General features: G+C 54.9%; 2 protein-coding genes across 4 annotated transcripts in view; one reads left to right on the plus strand and one right to left on the minus strand.

Annotated features, from left to right (window-relative positions):
* Positions 1–18,835, minus strand: part of CASR (calcium sensing receptor) — a 220,895-nt gene that overhangs the window by 138,799 nt on the left and 63,261 nt on the right. The window contains exon 2 of the mRNA XM_075334868.1: positions 2,076–2,506. Coding sequence (XP_075190983.1) covers positions 2,076–2,260 — 185 coding nt within the window. The 5' untranslated portion in view covers positions 2,261–2,506. The remainder of the gene's footprint in view (positions 1–2,075; positions 2,507–18,835) is intronic.
* LOC142290838 (uncharacterized) overlaps positions 1–18,835 on the plus strand; it is a 99,628-nt gene that overhangs the window by 70,085 nt on the left and 10,708 nt on the right. The gene's annotated exons all lie outside the window — the stretch shown is intronic.

Below are 18,835 nucleotides of genomic sequence, written 5' to 3' on the forward strand. Positions count from 1 at the left end.
TCCAGGGCCACGGAAGGACAATTGTCCTGTGACCTGTTCACTAGAAGATCTGGTGGAGGGATCTGGCTGTAATACAGGGACGGTCCCTAGACTGAAAGAAGAAAGACATTATTTTCAGTGAAACCCGAAGGCCTGGGAGATCGTTGCAAGTGCCCAGGGCCACAACCCGCCACAGATCACCGGTAAAGGTGAGCAAGATACGACTGAGGTCAGCCACCTTTGTGCAGGCCCTGTGGTGGAGGCGCAAGACAGCATAGCACAGTTTGGCGCTGACGAGACCGTCAGAATGGACACAGAGGGGTGCACCAGGACTGACCCTTGAACTATCCGAGATCGGTGGCGGCCCCTGACAGCGGATCCTGGCATTCCGTGGGTAACCGGTTCGCTACCGCATTGAACTGAACAGTGAGTAAACATCTTGAGTGCAAGCCCTGTGTCGTCTGCACCTCGTCCATAAACACCATAGACTTTACCAAGCACCAAAGGTTGTCCCGGGGTACCCGCTCTACCTGTGGAGAGCAAGAAACACCTCAGCTGCCATAACACCAGCCCCGGAGGTCCCTTCCAGCAGCTGCGGCTCCATAGCTGCAAATTACCACAGGTGGCGTCACGAATCTTATATAAACATTATCGTCTACCCCCATAACGCCACATTAACTGAGTCCACCAGGGTCACGGAATCGGGCCCCGCCACCGCTGACTACCCCGGACTAGTCCGGCCCGACACCGAGTCACCTAAGGCCCTGGGCCGGGCGAGACATATACGCAGCTATAGGATGACTCCGTCCTAGGTGCATTACTTTACATTTATCAACATTAAATCTCATTTGCCAAGTATCTGCCCACTCTGACATCTTATCCAGATCTTTTTGTAATATGGGGGGTTATGCGAGCTGTACCCCTTTTTGGACCAGGAAATGCTGAATTTTGCCATAATTGTTTTAGACGCTTCAAAACAATTCTGACAAATTCCTGAAATGATCTATCAGACCTTCAACCATAAACGGCCGAGAATAAAATGTGTAAATGTAGCGCCCCTGAACCCTTCAGGGCACTACTAAGTACTGCATCCTGTCATGGACGCAGGGCCTACCCCCAGGGATCTGGAAGCTCAATGCCGGTACCACTTAACACACATAACATCCCCAGTCCCCTCACCCAGACATGGATGACTGACTAGTTGGGGACCCAATGGATGGCCACCTAGGGGTGGAGCCGATCCAGTCCACTAGCCAACAACCCGGGGGGAGGAGGAGAGACAGTAGAGGAGAGTAGTGAGTAGAGTGGAGGAGACGGATGTGTCGCAAGACGGGGTTGTGTAACGGTGGCCTGACTGGTACAGGAGTGTGGTTGCCAGGGAGGGTGCGACGAGGTACCTCTGGAACCAAGGCACTGACGGGGCACAGGGCCCTAGGTTAGGTGAACGTTTTAAACTGCCTAGCAAATATGTGCACAGTGAGGGGACCTTCACGGACCTCACTGACCCAAGAGTCCGAGGGCACCAGCAATAACGATTGAGTGTGACCGGAATCGAATACCGACCCTACAGGGTTCACACTGCCCGCTGTACGGACGAAAGCCTGACAACTGACAGAAGGGGACTCCCAGACGCTCCAAGCTACGAGGTTCCACAAATGACAGAGAGGTGCAGGGGAAAGAAGCCATCAGGGTACCACACCGGCACTGGGACTACAGGGACCAGAGGTCTGAACCAGCCGTCCAGCGTCACCATCTGCTGTGAGTAAAACTAGAGTTGCACTGCATTCCTATCGTGTGGTCTCCATTCTTCCCACGCCGCACCCCATCATCTACACTCTGGGGCTCAGCCCTACTTACGGAGGGCCCAACATCCCAGCTGCCACCACCACCAGCTCCAGTGGCCATAAACTGTGCATAAACCCTTTTTAAAAGCGTCCCCAGGGTCACGGAACCGGGCAATGGCCATAGCTCACCCATGATACAGCATCCCCGTACATATACGGCCCAGGACCGAGTACCCCATAGCCCTGGGGAACACAAATATCGGTCACCACTGAGCGTATCCCCTGTATCTGCAGGTGCTTCCCGACCCTTACCTGTTACATTCCAGGGACTCGGGTCGGGACTCCAAGATCTCATCCTTAGAATTCACTCCAAAATGAATGGGGAACAGGCCACCGAGGATGATGTCTCCCTTCTTCTGGGCTCTGGTGTTGGGGCCATAGGTGGAGGTGTCCACTATGAGGCCGAGCAGCAGGAGGCAGCGGATGTACAGATTCATCCTTCTCCTTTGTGGTGTCTGGGTTCGGAAGAAGGAGACCTTGTGGCATGAAGCACAATGTCAGGCAGTGGCTGTGAAAGCGGAATGCTGCTGTCCCCGCTATGGATTGTGGAGGCCCACGGCCTCATCTCTACAGTGGAAGAAGTGGAGGAGAGGCTGTCGCTGCAGTGCTAGTGTCTCCAATCTGCTCCGTGCCATCGCAATCCTCAGGTGACATCAATGTATCGTCATGTAAAAGCCATGGCCCTAAAAAACAAGAGACGTGACAATCAGTATATGACATACAGCAAGAAAACCGCACAGCACAGGCGTATCTGCCAGCAGAATAGTGAGCGCAGCTCTGGAGGTAACTCAGGATCAGTAATGTATGTACACAGTGACTGCACTAGCAGAATAGTGAGTGCAGCTCTGGAGTATAATACAGAAGGTAACTCAGGATCAGTAATGTATGTACACAGTGACTGCACCAGCAGAATAGTGAGTGCAGCTCTGGAGTATAATACAGAAGGTAACTCGGGATCAGTAATGTATGTATACAGTGACTGCACCAGCAGAATAGTGAGTGCAGCTCTAGAGTAGAATACAGGAGGTAACTCAGGATCAGTAATGTATGTATACAGTGACTGCACCAGCAGAATAGTGAGTGCAGCTCTGGAGTATAATACAGGAGGTAACTCAGGATCAGTAATGTATGTACACAGTGACTGCACCAGCAGAATAGTGAGTGCAGCTCTGGAGTATAATACAGGAGGTAACTCAGGATCAGTAATGTAATGTATATACACAGTGACTGCACCAGCAGAATAGTGAGTGCAGCTCTGGAGTATAGTACAGGCAGTGTAACTTGTGTGTATATAGGGTATACTGTTCTGGAAGATGGACATGGTAGGGCTCATTCACATGACCGTTCCGTTTGTCCTGGTCAGTTCCTGTTTTTTTGCGGACCCATGGACAGGACCATCTTTTCATTGTCTTTTGTGTAGGATCGGATGGTACATGTGTGCATCTGATCCTACAAAAAAACACATCGGATGCGTATGTCCGCTCCGTTATTATGGAACATGTCCTATTCTGTTCTGTAATAACGGACCGTGACTCAATACAAGTCAATGGGCCCGCAAAATCCCCGGAACCCCCACGGAAGCACTTCCATGTGACCTCTGTCAGGTGCCCGTGCAGTCTGTGTCCTGCTCCAGCCCCGCGGCTGCCCGCACTGCAGTGTCAGTGTCTGCCCGCACTGCAGTATCAGCAGCTTCTCACACTGCAGTGCAGACAGCTGCGGGGATGACAAGCACTGCTGTCAGGAGGTTAGATGAGATCATTACCTGCTGTGACGATGTCTTGCCTCCTGACGTCAGCGCTGTCACTGCCTTCTATTGCCTTCTATTGCCCGCCGCGTTCTCACGTAACTTCTCGTGGGCAGCCCGAGACTGTCACTAGCAGTGACGGCACGGGCTCCCACGATACTGCTGAGAACGCCGCGGGTATAGATGTCAGTGACAGCGCTGACGTCAGGAGGCAGGACATCGTCACAGCAGGTAATGATCTCTTCTAACCTCCTGAAGTCAGCGCTTGACATCCCCTGCAGTGACCTGGGCTGACCTATTGATGTTAGCTCAGGTCACTGCACTACTCTCCCAGCCAATATGGAACATTCTGTTCTTCATTGACTGGGACCTGTGACTATGGTACGCCCTTATTGGATTACACCAGACCTGGATTTGATTGTTCTTGTCAATAAATTGGTGAAAGAGGGAATGTGGGGAGTATTTTTTCAAATAAAACTTTTTTTGTCGTCTATTTTTTTTTATTACTGACTGTGTTCGTGATGTCGGGTATCTGATAGACGCGTAACATCACTAACCTCAGGGCTTCATGCCAGGTGACATTACACATCTGGCATCAACCCCATATATTACCCCGTTTGCCACCGCACCAGGGCAACGGGATGAGTTGGGGCAAAGTGCCAGGATTGGCACATCTAATGGATGCGCCACTTCTGGGGCGGCTGTGGCCTGCTATTTTTAGGCTAGGGAGTGTCCAATAACAGTGGACATTCCTAGTCTGAGAATACCAGACCACAGCTGTCTGCTTTACCTTGGCTGGTGATGCAATTTGGGGGGGACCCCATGTTTTTTGTTTTCAATTATTTATTTAATTTAAAATAACAGCGTGGGGTGCCCTCTGCTTTGGATTACCAGCCAAAGTGAAGCTGCCAGCTGTGGTCTGCAGGGTGCAGCCGTCTGCTTTACCCTAGCTGGCTACAAAAAATAGGGGGGACCTTACGTCGGGTTTTGTTTTTTAATTATGTATTTATTTTTTTGCTAAATACAAGGCTAGGCACCCTTTAGTGCCACATGAAAGTCATTAAAGGGTGCCAGCTTAGAATATGCAGGAGGGTGGGACATTATATAGGTCTTTCTCATCTATCTATTTATCTTTCTATTATCTATCCCTCTATCTATCTATCCCTCTATCTATCCCTCTATCTATCCTTGTATCTATCTATCTATCTATCATCTATCTATCCCTCTATCTATCTATCCCTCTATCTATCTATCTATCTATCTATCTATCCCTCTATCTATCTATCTATATCTATCTATACCTCTATCTATCATCTATCTATCTATCTATCTCTCTATCTATCTCTCTATCTATCTATCCCTCTATCTATCTATCCCTCTATCTATCTATCTATCTATATCTATCTATCCCTCTATCTATCTATCTATCTGTGGCGCCCTGGACAAGCCAGGGGCCACAGGGCACAACACCCACACACCCCACACTCCCGGTCAGGCACACCGAAGTCAGACACAAAACCCTTGTTGCCTTCCTCCAGGGGCTGATGTCCACACCAGGGGGTGGGCCAGGCGGTTGGCCCCACCCACCGAGGAGTTCATAGTCTTGGAGGCAGGAAAAGAGTAGAGTTCAGTTTGAGAGTGGAAAGCGAGAGGAAGTGAAGTGGTAGTGGAGCAGACTGAAGTTGGTCCGGGTGTGTGGCCCGGACGGAGCAGCAAGGTTGGCAGACGGTGGTGACCGTCTGCAGGAGTGGCCTATCAGAGCTTACCGTAACGACCGTGGACGGGCTGTGGCCCGGCGGTACCGGACCGGTACGCAAAGAGAAGCCAGCACCATCTGGCAGGGGCTTACGGACCCCAGCAAGGCTAGGAGTCGCCGTGAATTTGCCGAATTCGTTAGTGAAGGGAACCTCCTGGGTTTCCCAGCAGCCAAGTCCCGACAGAAGGCAACAGTCCAACCAGGAGAGGGAGACACCGCCACCGCCAAGGCAACCGTTTCCCAGGGCCAGAGCCTGCGGGCAAAAGGGGCTCCTCCAGCCCATACCCAAGCTGGGGAGCGGATTACCGGTGGGAACCCATTGGAACCATCTACCGTACATAGGTGCAGGGAAAGGCAGTCACCATCAACCTGCCGGGAGAAACAACACCGCAGCCGTCTGTGGGACCCGTCCATCCAGCCGTGTGTTTTACCGAGAACTGTGTCCTCATCATTGGCTGAGTGAGTACCACCGTGCCGTGCGGCACAGCGCTGCCCCCGCGACCCTGCACCTCACCAGGCCCTGTAACCCGCCTGTCATCCATCCCTACCCCATCACCGGGCCCCGGGACAACAAACCCCCCTACCCACGGAGGGGAGAACTAACAACAAAGCTGCTCTCTGTCACCGCTCCCGGGATCCCCGTCTAGAGCAGCGGTGGTGTCACCAATATCACCACAACCGTGGGTGGCGTCACGGACAATAATCAAATCCCCACAATCAAATTCCCCCTTTTCACTCACGGGCGAGGAGCACCGCTTGAGTCCCCGGGATCCGGCCCACCGCTCGAGCCACCACCGAGCAGCGGCAGCCGCAGCAGCAGCCGGACCCGAGCAGTGGGAGAGCGCAGCGTCCCCTCCTCCGCCCGCGACAACTTGGCGTCACGAACAGGATCCTACCGTTCTACCAACTGGTGGAAGTGCGCCTTGTGTGACCGCCGGAGGTGTCCGGCCGAAAAATTTGTGAAGCCCCCATCTTGGGCGCGAAGAATTCCCGTTCGAGCGTCTCCTCGAGTACTGGAGGCGCGAAGGCCAAAACCCCGCCCCTGTAGAGGAGGAGCCGGAAAGAGACTAAGGGGGATGGAAACAAGATGTCTGCGCCCGACGGAGCCGCTGGAAGAGCGGCGGACGTAGCCGTGGGAGCACCCGTAGATGGCAATGGGCCTGCCCAGGTCCCGGCCGCGCTGGCGGGGGGCGCCGCAGCCCCAGCTCTCGCTCAGGTGATGCCGTTCTCTTTGCCCTATGTGCCCGGAGCTGCCTGGCTACCGCAGTACGATGGGAAACCTGATGCCTTGCAGGTTTTCCGGAAGAAACTTAGTCCGCTACTAGAACTGTACCCCCTGACTGATAAGCAACGTGCAGCGCTAGTGCTGGGGCAACTAACCGGCGCGGCTGAGCAAGAGGCGGAGACCTGGGCCGAGGGGGACCGGTCCTCTGTAGCCACCATATTTGAAAAGCTGCAGACTGCATTTGTGACCCGTACCAAGGCCGAGTTGCGGATGCAGTTCTATCAATGCCGGCAACGGCCCGCAGATAGCATTCGGGACTATGCCCTGCGCCTGCAAACCGCACTCCGCACACTGAAGCGGGTGGACACCATCAACAGTGTGGACAGTAACAAAATGTTAAGTGAGCAGTTTGTGCAGGGGATGAGGTCCTCCGAGGACCGCAAACAGCTTCGGCTGTGGGCCTTAGAACACCCTGAAGTGGACTTTGCCGTATTAAAGGAACAGGCCATCAAAGCTCTGCAACCCCCCACATTTGAAGCTCATGAGCCCGCCCCGTGGCCGGTTGAGACTGCTCCCGTCGTGGTGGCCAATACCCCATCAGCACCTCCAGTGCCTGCAGCCCCAAGTGGAACGATGGAAGAGCTCGCTGCTCAAGTTCGCCGCATGGATGGGGACCTCGCTAAGATCCTCGCCGCACTCCAGCCTCCGACCAGATCCCAGGCCCCGGTGAAGATGCAGCTCGCCGACAGCCCTGAGGACGTCCCCTGGATGCAGCGGAGAAGGGCTAATGACTCACGGAATGGACCCCCGATCTGTTACAGGTGCAGCAAGCCCGGCCACTACTTCCGACGGTGTCCGTTAAACGAGCAACCCCTGGGGCCACGGGCCAATCCTCAGGAGTAGAACCCCAGGGCCCCCCAGACTGGCGGGACCGGTACATTGGGGCCCGGCCCATCATCCCCGTGGCTGTGGACGGCAGACCGGTGATGGCTCTCCTGGACAGTGGATCACAGGTAACCACCATACCATACACTCTGTATCAACGGTATTGGGGAAAAGACGAGCTGGCTCCCCCAGATGCCAGTATAACACTGATTGCTGCTGATGGACTCCCATTGACCCAAGTGGGATACAAACAAGTGGCCATGACTGTGGGGCGAGCTGAACTGCAACACCAGGGTATGATTGTGATAATGAATGAACCCAGTGATCATAACCCGAAGATAGTGCTAGGGACCAATGTGATGGAGCACTGTATGAGTGACGTGCTAACCCTACTGCAGCAGCTAGCCGCCACGGTGGCAGGGAGCCGACAGAGAGCTGTGCAGCGTGAGATCCGAGCCTTGATGTACCGCCAACATGTGAACTCGACAGGAGGAGAGATTGGTGGGGTGAGAGTGATGGATGTTGCCCCTTTGATTGTGCCTCCCAGGAGCGAGATGATGATTTGGTGTAGGGCAGCGGTAGGGCCCCAGGGGCGTGACTACCCCGCCATGATAGAGCCCATGCCCTCTGAACACTGGCCCACAGTAATGGCCGGCCGAGGGGTGGATGTAAAGAAGGGGAGAGTGCCCATGAGGGTGCTGAACTGCGGGTAGGAAGACGTCAGGCTTCCCCGGTACGCTACTCTTGCCAAGTTGTTCACCCTGGATCCCCACACCATCCACAAAGCCATTCCCCCAACCTCACCACCTACTGCCAGCACTCACCCATCCAAGGGGAGTTAGACGAGTGGTGCCGACAACTACACGTAGGCACTGACGATACCCCTACACATCACAAAGAAGGGGTATACCGGGTGGTACGAGAGTATGAGCGGGTTTTTAGCAAACATCCCCTAGACTTCGGGCAGATTAAAGGGGTCCAACACCATATCCCCACCGGTGAGCATCCCCCTATCAAAGAGAGGTACAGGCCTATTCCCCCTGCACACTACCAATGTGCCAAGGACATGTTGAGGAACATGAAGGAGGCAGGGGTTATTAGGGACAGCTGTAGTCCCTGGGCCGCCCCGTTGGTACTGGTTAAGAAGAAGGATGGCACCATGCGGATGTTTGTGGATTACCGAAAAATTAACCAGATAACACATAAGGACGCTTACCCTCTGCCCCGCATTGAGGAATCTCTGGCTGCGCTGAGAACCGCTAATTACGTTTCCACCCTTGACCTCACCAGTGGGTACTGGCAGGTGGCTGTGGCACCAGAAGACCGAGAGAAGACCGCATTTGCTACCCCTATGGGACTCTGTGAGTTTAATAGCATGCCGTTCGGGCTGTGCAATGCCCCCGAAACCTTCCAACGGCTGATGGAATGCTGTCTGGGGCATCTAAACTTTGAGACCGTCCTGCTGTACCTGGATGATGTGATTGTGTACTCCCAGACATATGAAGCCCACCTGGAGCACCTAGCCGAGGTGTTTGCGTCCCTTGCCAAATATGGGATGAAGTTGTAGCCCTCAAAGTGTCATCTGCTGAAACCCAAAGTGCAGTACCTAGGGCATGTGGTCGGTGCAGAGGGTGTCGCCCCTGACCCTGATAAAATCACCGCCATTCAGGACTGGCCGAGGCCGACCACGGTGAAGGAGGTGAGGCAGTTTCTGGGCCTGGTGGGGTATTACCGTCGCTTCATCAAGGGGTACACGAAGATGGCTGCCCCCATGCAAGACCTCCTCGTGGGACAGACCAAAGGTGGTAGACCCCTAGGAGCCCCATTGGTGTGGGAAGAAAGGCATGAGGAATCCTTCCGTCAGCTGAGAGCGGCCCTGACCGGAGAAGAAATCCTAGCATACCCTGATTACAACCACCCCTTCATCCTTTACACCGATACCAGCAATGTAGGCTTAGGGGCGGTTCTATCCCAGGTCCAGGACGGAAAAGAAAAAGTGATTGCTTATGGCTTCGACTGACTGAGAGGAACCCCGAGAACTACAGCTCTTTCAAACTTGAACTCCTGGCACTGGTGTGGGCTATCACCGAGCGGTTCCGCCATTACCTGGCAGCGGCTAAGTTCACCGCTTTCACGGATAATAACCCGCTGACCCACCTGGACACTGCCAAGCTGGGCGCGTTGGAACAGCGGTGGGTGGCTAGGCTAGCCAACTTACGATTTCACCATAAAGTACAGGGCGGCAGTGCCAACGTTAATGCCGATGCACTCTCACGGATGCCCCACTTGTTGGAAGAAGGGCCTGAGGATGACGACCTCGAAGAGATTGAGCTGCCTGCATTTCATCGACCAGCGACTGAGAAGGTGCATGTCTATCAACAACGGGTAAACCTGGACCCGCTGCCCAGCCAGGAGTGGCAAGAAGCTCAGGACCAGGCACCCGCTGTTCGCTTAGTCAAGATCTTGGTGGAACAAGGTGCTGCTGGAATAGACCCTGCCGCCCCAGCTGAAGCCCAACGCCTGTGGCGAGAACGGACCCGGCTGTATCTACACGAGGGGAAGTTGTACCGTGAGCTGATTAACCCGAAGACTCATGAGAAAATCCGCCAGTTGGTGATTCCCCAAGCTAACGTGCCCACCGTCCTGCAAGCGTACCATGATGGTGCTGGACACTTCGGATGGAAGAAACTGGAAATGCTGTTGAGAGAGCGGTTCTATTGGAGTGGAATGCGGGAATCTGTAGAGGCCTGGTGCCGAGAGTGCGGCCCTTGCACGCTGAGAAGAAAGGACGAGGCAAGCCAGAAGGCACCCCTACACCCGATCGTTACACATCAATCGCTGGAGCTGGTCGCCCTGGACCATGTAAAGCTCACCCCCAGCCGAAGTGGGTACACCTACGCTCTAACCATTGTAGACCACTATTCAAGGTTTATGGTGATTGTCCCAGTCAAAGACCTAACTGGCCGTACCGCCGCTAGAGCGTTCCAGGCTTATTTCTGCCGACCACATGGATACCCTGAGAAGGTGCTTACTGACCAAGGCCCGGCCTTTGAAGCGGAGGTGTTCCAACAATTTTGTCAGCTGTACGGCTGCAAGAAGATCCGGACCACGCCTTACCATGCCCAAACCAACGGCATGTGTGAAAAGATGAACCACATGGTCCTGGGCCTCCTCAAGACGTTGCCGCTAGAAGAGCGGAACCTGTGGCCGGAGAAGCTACCTGACTTGGTCGATATGTACAACAATATCCCTTCCAGCTCAACGAAATGCACCCCAGCACACCTGATGAGGGCTCGCCCCGGCCGGCTACCGGTGGATCTGGACATGGGATTGGAAGCCCCAGAAGCACTCCCTTCGACAGCTGAATGGGACACTCGGCGGAGGGTGCAGTACCGACAGATTCAGGAATATGTTGAGAAGAACTTGAGTCAGAGTCGGGAACAACAGGAGCAGCGCTTCAACCAGAAGGCGTCTGCTGGCCCTTTCCAGCCTGGGGATGTAGTGCTGAAGCGAAAGAGGAGGACCCACAAGCTGGATGATCAATGGGAGCAAACCCCATATGTCATACAACCCACAGGATGGGAAGATGGGAAGGCCTACCAGATCAGTCGTGACCAAGGGGGCACTTTGGCCACGGTTTCCCGGGACCATCTGAAGAGGTGCCCACCAGCATTGAGGGCAGCGGCTGAATTTCTGGTTCCTAAACCGGCGGAGAAGGCAAAAGAGGTAATCCACACCATGATGGGTGACTTCCCAGCGGACTAGCCTACACAGAATGGCGCGGTGATTTTTCCAGTGATACTGTTCCCACAACCCGTGGATGAGGAAGTGATGGAAGTGGTCGACCATGATCCAGTGCCCAGGGATGAACCTGTACCCAGCTCCCCTATGCCTCCGCCTGCCCCACACGATAGTAGGGAAGAGGAACTAGTGTTCCCTCTGCCCCACTGCCTGTCCCCACTGACACTGGACCCTGGAGGTCCACTCGTCCCAACCTAGGTAGACCCCCACTTAGGTACAGGGAAACTGTTCTTTAAAAAGGTGGAGAAAGTGTGTGTGTTAAAAGTACCGTTTAAGAGAATGATAAGAATAATCAACTGAGAGTCACCTGATTGAAGCCTTGATTTGCAGCTGGATTTGAACCGGTCGTTGCCGGCAACTGGTCCCCGTTGGGACCCCCTTTTCAAATTATGCGTAGAAACTACTACAGACAAGCCCGAGAACTAGCAGGGCAACCACAAACTTGTGGCATGTAAATAATAATGTTGTTGTGGCTTCCACCGTTACCGCCTCCGGAGAGGCAGATTGGAGGAAGGGTCCGCAGTGGAGCAGGCTGGGGCCCAGCCACCACCGGAACCGGTGGCAATCCTCTGGGGGTTTCAGGGGTTCCCCATAGACGTGGGTCCCCTGAAAAGGACAGAACCTGCTCGGGCAACTTGTGCAGGACTGGGGTCAAGGGGTGCTGCCTGTTTGCTTAGGGATCAGCATCAGGGCCAGGTTGCTTGGGTGGGAGAGAGCGGAAGCCGTAACCGTAACGTTTAAGTAAGAGTACCTCCCGATGTGGGAAGATGTTATTTTAATTGTAATGTGTAACCGTTTTTCTATTTTTCAGTTTGTGAAAATAAAACCGGTGATGGACGGGCAGCCCACGGACGGTCTGCATTTAACTAAGGGGGAATGTAGCGCCCTGGATAAGCCAGGGGCCACAGAGCACAACACCCACACACCCCACACTCCCGGTCAGGCACACCGAAGTCAGACACAAAACCCTTGTTGCCTTCCTCCAGGGGCTGATGTCCACACCAGGGGGTGGGGCAGGCGGTTGGCCCCGCCCACCGAGGAGTTCACAGTCCTGGAGGCGGGAAAAGAGTAGAGTTCAGTTTGAGAGTGGAAAGCGAGAGGAAGTGAAGTGGTAGTGGAGCAGACTGAAGTTGGACCGGGTGTGTGGCCCGGACGGAGCAGCAAGGTTGGCAGACGGTGGTGACCGTCTGCAGGAGTGGCCTATCAGAGCTTACCGTAACAACCGTGCTCGGGCGGTGGCCCGGCGGTACCGGACCGGTACGCAAAGAGAAGCCAGCACCATCTGGCAGGGGCTTACGGACCCCGGCAAGGCTAGGAGTCGCCGTGAATTTGCTGAATTCGTTAGTGAAGGGAACCTCCTGGGTTTCCCAGCAGCCAAGTCCCAACAGAAGGCAACAGTCCAACCAGGAGAGGGAGACACCCCGCCAAGGCAACTGTTTCCCAGGGCCAGAGCCTGCGGGCAAAAGGGGCTCCTCCAGCCCATACCCAAGCTGGGGAGTGGGTTACCGGTGGGAACCCATTGGAACCATCTACCGTACATAGGTGCAGGGAAAGGCAGTCACCATCAACCTGCCGGGAGAAACAACACCGCAGCCATCTGTGGGACCCGTCCATCCAGCCGTGTGTTTTAGCGAGAACTGTGTCCTCATCATTGGCTGAGTGAGTACCACCGTGCCGTGCGGCACAGCGCTGCCCCCGCGACCCTGCATCTCACCAGGCCCCGTAACCCGCCTGCCATCCATCCTTACCCCATCACCGGGCCCCGGGACAACCAACCCCCTACCCACGGAGGGGAGGACTAACAACAAAGCTGCTCCCTGTCACCGCTCCCGGGATCCCCGTCTAGAGTAGCGGTGGTGTCACCAATCTCACCACAACCATGGGTGGCGTCACGGACAATCATCAAATCCCCACAATCAAATTCCCCCTTTTCACTCACGGGCGAGGAACGCCGCTCTAGTCCCCGGGATCCGGCCCACCGCTCGAGCCACCACCGAGCAGCAGCAGCGGCCGGACCCGAGCAGTGGGAGAGCGCAGTGTCCCCTCCTTCGCCCGCGACATATCTATCCCTCTATTCATTCATTCATTCATTCATCCCTCTATCGCTCTCTCTATATCTATCTATCCATCTCTATATCTACTCATCTATTTATCTCTCTTGCTGCTTCTGGTTTTTGCGGACCGCAAAAAAAAACCCCGGATGACACACAGACCGTATACAGAATGGAACGGATCTCACACGGACGCATCTGTGAAAAAAAACGGACCCTGTTTTGCGGACTGCAAAAATGGACCGGTCATGTGAATGTAGCCTTAGTCTGGGAATATTCGGCGCTGTGCGGTGGCGTTGCCCTCGGCTTGGCCTTCTTATTATGGGAATCTGAGCGAGTACCTGGAATTACGTGACCTGAGAGCGGCCGGAGGTTTTCGCTGAGGTCTCACGTTCCTACACGACTCCTGAGCTGTAAATAGTAGATAATTTACATTGTACAGGAGGGTTTTCAATCTCCACAATCCTGGAGCAAAAGAGTTAATGGAGTAAATCCAGAGAAGAGCAGAATCCTGCAGGAGGCTGGAGAGGATCTGTCAAGATTCTGCATTATACAGTGACCCCCTCCCCCACAGGTGATTGTGTGACCCTCTCCTCTATAGAATCTACGCTGCTCCTTCTGGGAGAGGAGTCTGTGGCCTCATCAGCCTCCGTATAACAGATTATATATAGGACTGATCGATCCCGATCTCTGCCCAACTTCAATACTGAGAGCTTTTCTGGCAGCCACGAAGCTCCGGAGCCATTAGGGCCATTGCCAGTAACTGGGGGTCAGGGCTTTGTCTTTGTTCTGTTCACGATCGTGCGGCTCCAAAATAATTCTCACACCCATTTCCATAGATGTATCTGAAAAGTAAAATCCTGGGCTTTATGGTTCGCCCAGTGCAATGCAAGAAATAAAGGGATGGCGCAGGACTAGAGTTGAGCGGATCGGTCATAATCCGGGTCCGGCGGATCCGGATCGGGTTGCCGCCGAAGTCCGGATCCGATCTGGAATCCGCGGCCATGTAAATCAATGGGGAGCCAGATCCGGGATGAGAAAGAGAGAGAGAAAGAGAAGAAGAGGAAGAGGAGGAAGAGGAAGGGGAGGAAGAAGAAGAAGAGGAAGAAGAAGGAAGAAGAAGAAGAGGAAGAAGAAGAAGAAGAGGAAGAGGAGGAAGAAGAGGAAGAGGAGGAAGAAGAGGAGGAAGAGGAGGAGGAGGAGGAAGAGGAAGGGGAAGAGGAGGAAGAGGAAGGGGAAGAGGAGGAAGAGGTAGAGGAGGAAGAAGAAGAAGAGGAAGAGGAGGAAGAGGTAGAGGAGGAAGAAGAAGAAGAGGAAGAGGAGGAAGAGGAAGAGGAGGAAGAAGAAGAAGAAGAAGAAGAAGAAGAGGAAGAAGAAGGAAGAAGAAGAAGAGGAAGAAGAAGAAGAAGAGGAAGAGGAGGAAGAAGAAGAAGAGGAAGAGGAGGAAGAAGAGGAGGAAGAGGAGGAGGAAGAGGAGGAGGAGGAAGAGGAAGGGGAAGAGGAGGAAGAGGAAGGGGAAGAGGAGGAAGAGGAAGGGGAAGAGGAGGAAGAGGAAGGGGAAGAGGAGGAAGAGGTAGAGGAGGAAGAAGAAGAAGAGGAAGAGGAGGAAGAGGAAGAGGAGGAAGAAGAGGAAGAAGAGGAAGAGGAGGAAGAGGAGGAAGAAGAGGAAGAGGAGGAAGAAGAAGAAGAAGAGGAAGAAGAAGAGGAAGAGGAGGAAGAAGAAGAAGAGGAAGAGGAGGAAGAAGAGGAGGAGGAGGAAGAGGAAGGGGAAGAGGAGGAAGAGGAAGGGGAAGAGGAGGAAGAGGTAGAGGAGGAAGAAGAAGAAAAGGAGGAAGAGGAAGAGGAGGAAGAAGAAGAAGAAGATGAAGAGGAGGAAGAAGAGGAAGAGGAGGAAGAAGAAGAAGAGGAGGAAGAGGAAGGGGAAGAGGAGGAAGAAGAAGAAGAAGAAGAAGAAGAAGAAGAAGAAGAAGAAGAGTAGTAAGAAAAAGAAGAAGAATCGTGCACCCCGAATCCAAGGTACTGGTCGGACTTGGATCGGGCGCTCAAACCTTGCGGATCCGGATTTTGCGGATCCGGGTCCGCTTAACACTACGCAGGACCCATGTCATGCAGTGACCCCTGTGATCTGCCATGTATCTTTCCTCAGCTGTAATCGGGCTCAGGAAGAAATGTCGGCAGCATAAATCAGACGAGCTCAGCAATCTGTGGACTATGGGTGTGAGAAAAAAAATGGATGTCACACAGAACAGCCTAGGACTTTTTTTGGACAAAAAATAATTTTTACAATTGTATTTCTCCCCTTTGTGCTGATTGCCTTCCATAGTTGTTATGTCTGTCGCAGGCCGCAGAATAAGATCATTAAGCATCAAAGGTGAGACTTTGTAAATCTTTGGGTTCTCTCACATCTGCATATAACAAATCAGACCCATTCTCATCCAGAAACGTTACACGAGTGAAATCCATATGGTGCTCTGTATTTAATGCGAATGTGCAGGCGGGTTTTCACCTAGCAACTGTATGTAAATCCATATGTTATGGGCTCCATCTCCAGAATCACACAATCAACAGAGCGAGAGATGGGTGAACAATCCAAAGAGCATTTATTCCAAGCAATCCAGAAAGTCCATAAAATAATCCACCACACGGAGGGTCAAATAGTCCAGAAATACGGATATAGTCCAGTAATGGGATAAATGCCTGGGAGATGAGATTCACAATCCTCCAGCAGTCTTCGATCGATTAAATCATCCAGCAAGTGGTGTTGCCATTGCTTTGGGTAGCTTGAGGACAAAGTCCAGAGGCTGCACACTCCAAAATGTGTATGTATGGTGCAGGGGTTAGTGGTCCACTCCAGTGGGGGGGTGGTAATGTGGCGCCCTGGACTAGCCAGGTCGTCACAGGTACTACAACATACACCCCCACCCTGAGACAGGCACATCAGCCAGACACAAAATCCTTGCTGCCTCCCTCCAGGGGCTGATGTCCACACCAGGTGGGGTGGAGCCAGGCGGTTGGCCCCACCCACTGAGGAGTTCACAGTCCTGGAGGCGGGAAAAGGAAAGCAGTCAGTTAGGGAGGTGGAAGAGAGAGGAGTCAAGTAGCAGTGGAGGAGTAAACTGACCGTGTCCGTGTGTGTGGCCCGGGCACTAAGAGCAAGGTTGGCAGACGGTGGTGACCGTCTGCAGGAGAGGCCGATCAACGCGGAGCCGTAGGAACGGGGACGGGCGGTGGCCCGCTGGTACCGAACCGGGGAGCGAAGTGAAGCCAGCACACACAGGCGGGGCCTGCAGACCCCGACCAGGCTTGGAGTCGCCGTTAGGGGTCAGGTCCGTCGGTGGCCGGGGCCCCAGGGGTTTCCTAGCGGCCGGGACCCGATTGAAGGCAACCGTCCGACCAGCAAAGGGAAATACAGCTACCGCCACAGCTAGAGTTCCGGGGGCCAGAGCCTGCGGGCAAAAGGGCTCCTCCGGCACCTACACACGCTGGGGAGCGGGTTACCGGTGGGAATCCATCGGGACCGAACATACACAAAGGTGCAGGGAAAGGCAGCCACCACTAACCGTCCAGGAGAAACCACAGCAGCCGGCTGCGGGACCCGTCCATCCAGCCGTTTGGTTTACCAGAGACTTTGCATACATTTGTGGCTGAGTGAGTACTACCGTGCCATCTGGTACCGCGCTGCGCAGTCCAAGCGACCCTGCACCCATCCGACCCTGCCTCCCCGTCATCTCACCGGGCCCCGGGACCACCAACCCCTACCCATGGAGGGGGAAAACAACATCCCAGTTGCTCCCTGCCATCGCTCCCGGGAGCCCTGTCACCAGCAGCGGTGGTGCCCAACCTCACCACAACCCGTGGGTGGCATCACGGACCAAATCCCCAAACCAAACTACCCCCTTTCACTCACGGGCGAGGAGCGCCGCTCGAGTCCCCGGATCCAGCCCACCGCTCGAGCCACCGAGCAGCCGTCGCAGCAGCGCCGGACCCGAGCGTTAGCGAGCGCAGCGCAGCGGCGTCCTTCCCCGCCCGCGACAACTTGGCGTCACGAACAGGATCTTACCGTTCTGCCAGCTGGTAGAAGTGCGCCTTGTGCCCCGCCGGCGGTGTCCGGACGAAAAATTTCAGAATCCGCCATCTTGGGCGCGAAGATTTTCCCGCTCGAGCGTCTTCTCGAGCAGTGGAGGTGCGAAAGCCGAAGCCCCGCCCCTGAAGAGGAGGTGCCGAGAAAAGACCAAGGGGGGGTGGATGGCGTCCGGCCGCATGTAAACTGAGGCCATAAAAGCAGGGACGCCAGGACTCTGTAAACCACCCGGTTCCTGGAACCCTGAGGCCGCGACACCATGTCAGCCCCACCCGAGGCCCAGCAGTCCGTGCCCGGGACCGTGGCGTGGATGAGGGACCGAGTAACTGAGTCTAACCAACGTCATCGGAATCAGATCCGTCTCCTGGCGGAGCAGTGGACCACCGAGGTGGAAGCGCTGATTGCGATTGCCCAGATGCACGAGATGGGAGCCGACGTGACGGAGCTGGTGAGTTACCCATGCCTCCATGTCCCACAGGGACCGGCCGCTGCGGCTGGGAGACCCGGTCCGATCCTGGCCCTTGTACCGTTCCTGCCACTACCCATGGGGCTCCCCAGCGCTGACCTGCTGCCCCGTGCTACGGCGTGGGACCCGAAATGCTGAGTGCCGAGGGTCTGGAGGTCGGAGAGCTTGAGGAGGCTGCAGGCCCGGGTGCTGCTGCGACTGGTAACGACCCACCTGGCGCAGAGGAGAAGAAGGCCCCGGCAGTCCGCCTGGCCCTAGAGGGAGCGCCTGACCGTGAGGGGGGTAGGAGTGATGATTCCGGACCTGATACAGAGCCAGTTTCGGAGTCCGAGGAAGCGGGTGAGAGTCTTCGCCACGGCGGTGGGCCGGTAGCTTTCTATGTCCCGCGCGCCGGTGGGAATGGATACCGGGCGGCCCTTTCCCAACAGGCCTGCCACCGCATGTTTGAAATATTGGCAGCGGAGGGTGAGGCTACCTCAGAGGAAGAGTTGGAGTAAGGCAGCGGTTCCTCCGTTGCACCGTTGTCCCCGTTGGGACCGCCAGTACCGTAACCTGTTAAGTAAATGAATGAATCAAACCGAAGTTTAACCAGATTGACACCGTGATTGATCCGGCCGTTGCCGGCAAGTTGTCCCTGTAGGGACCCTTTCCTACCGTTGCATGAGGAACTCTTCATGGACATGCCTGAGAACTTGCAGGGCACCCACAAACTGGTGGGATTGTAAATATGTTGGGGCATGTTTCCGTTGCCGCCTCCGGAGAGGCTGATTTGGAGGATGGGCCTGGAGGAAAGAGATGGCCCAGGCCCGCCACTACCGCAACCGGTGGCAATCCTCCGGGGGTCAGGGGTCCCCCATGGACGTGGGGTCCCCTGAAGTGACAGCCGGGTGCGAGGCACCGTACCCGTTCCCGCTCGGGCAGCCTGGATCTGGACTGGGGTCAAGGGGTGCTGCCCACTTCTTAGGGGCAGCATCAGGGCTAGGTTGCTTGGGTGGGAGAGCAG

This window comes from Anomaloglossus baeobatrachus, chromosome 2, assembly GCF_048569485.1.
Source record: "Anomaloglossus baeobatrachus isolate aAnoBae1 chromosome 2, aAnoBae1.hap1, whole genome shotgun sequence".
Lineage (NCBI taxonomy): Eukaryota > Metazoa > Chordata > Amphibia > Anura > Aromobatidae > Anomaloglossus > Anomaloglossus baeobatrachus.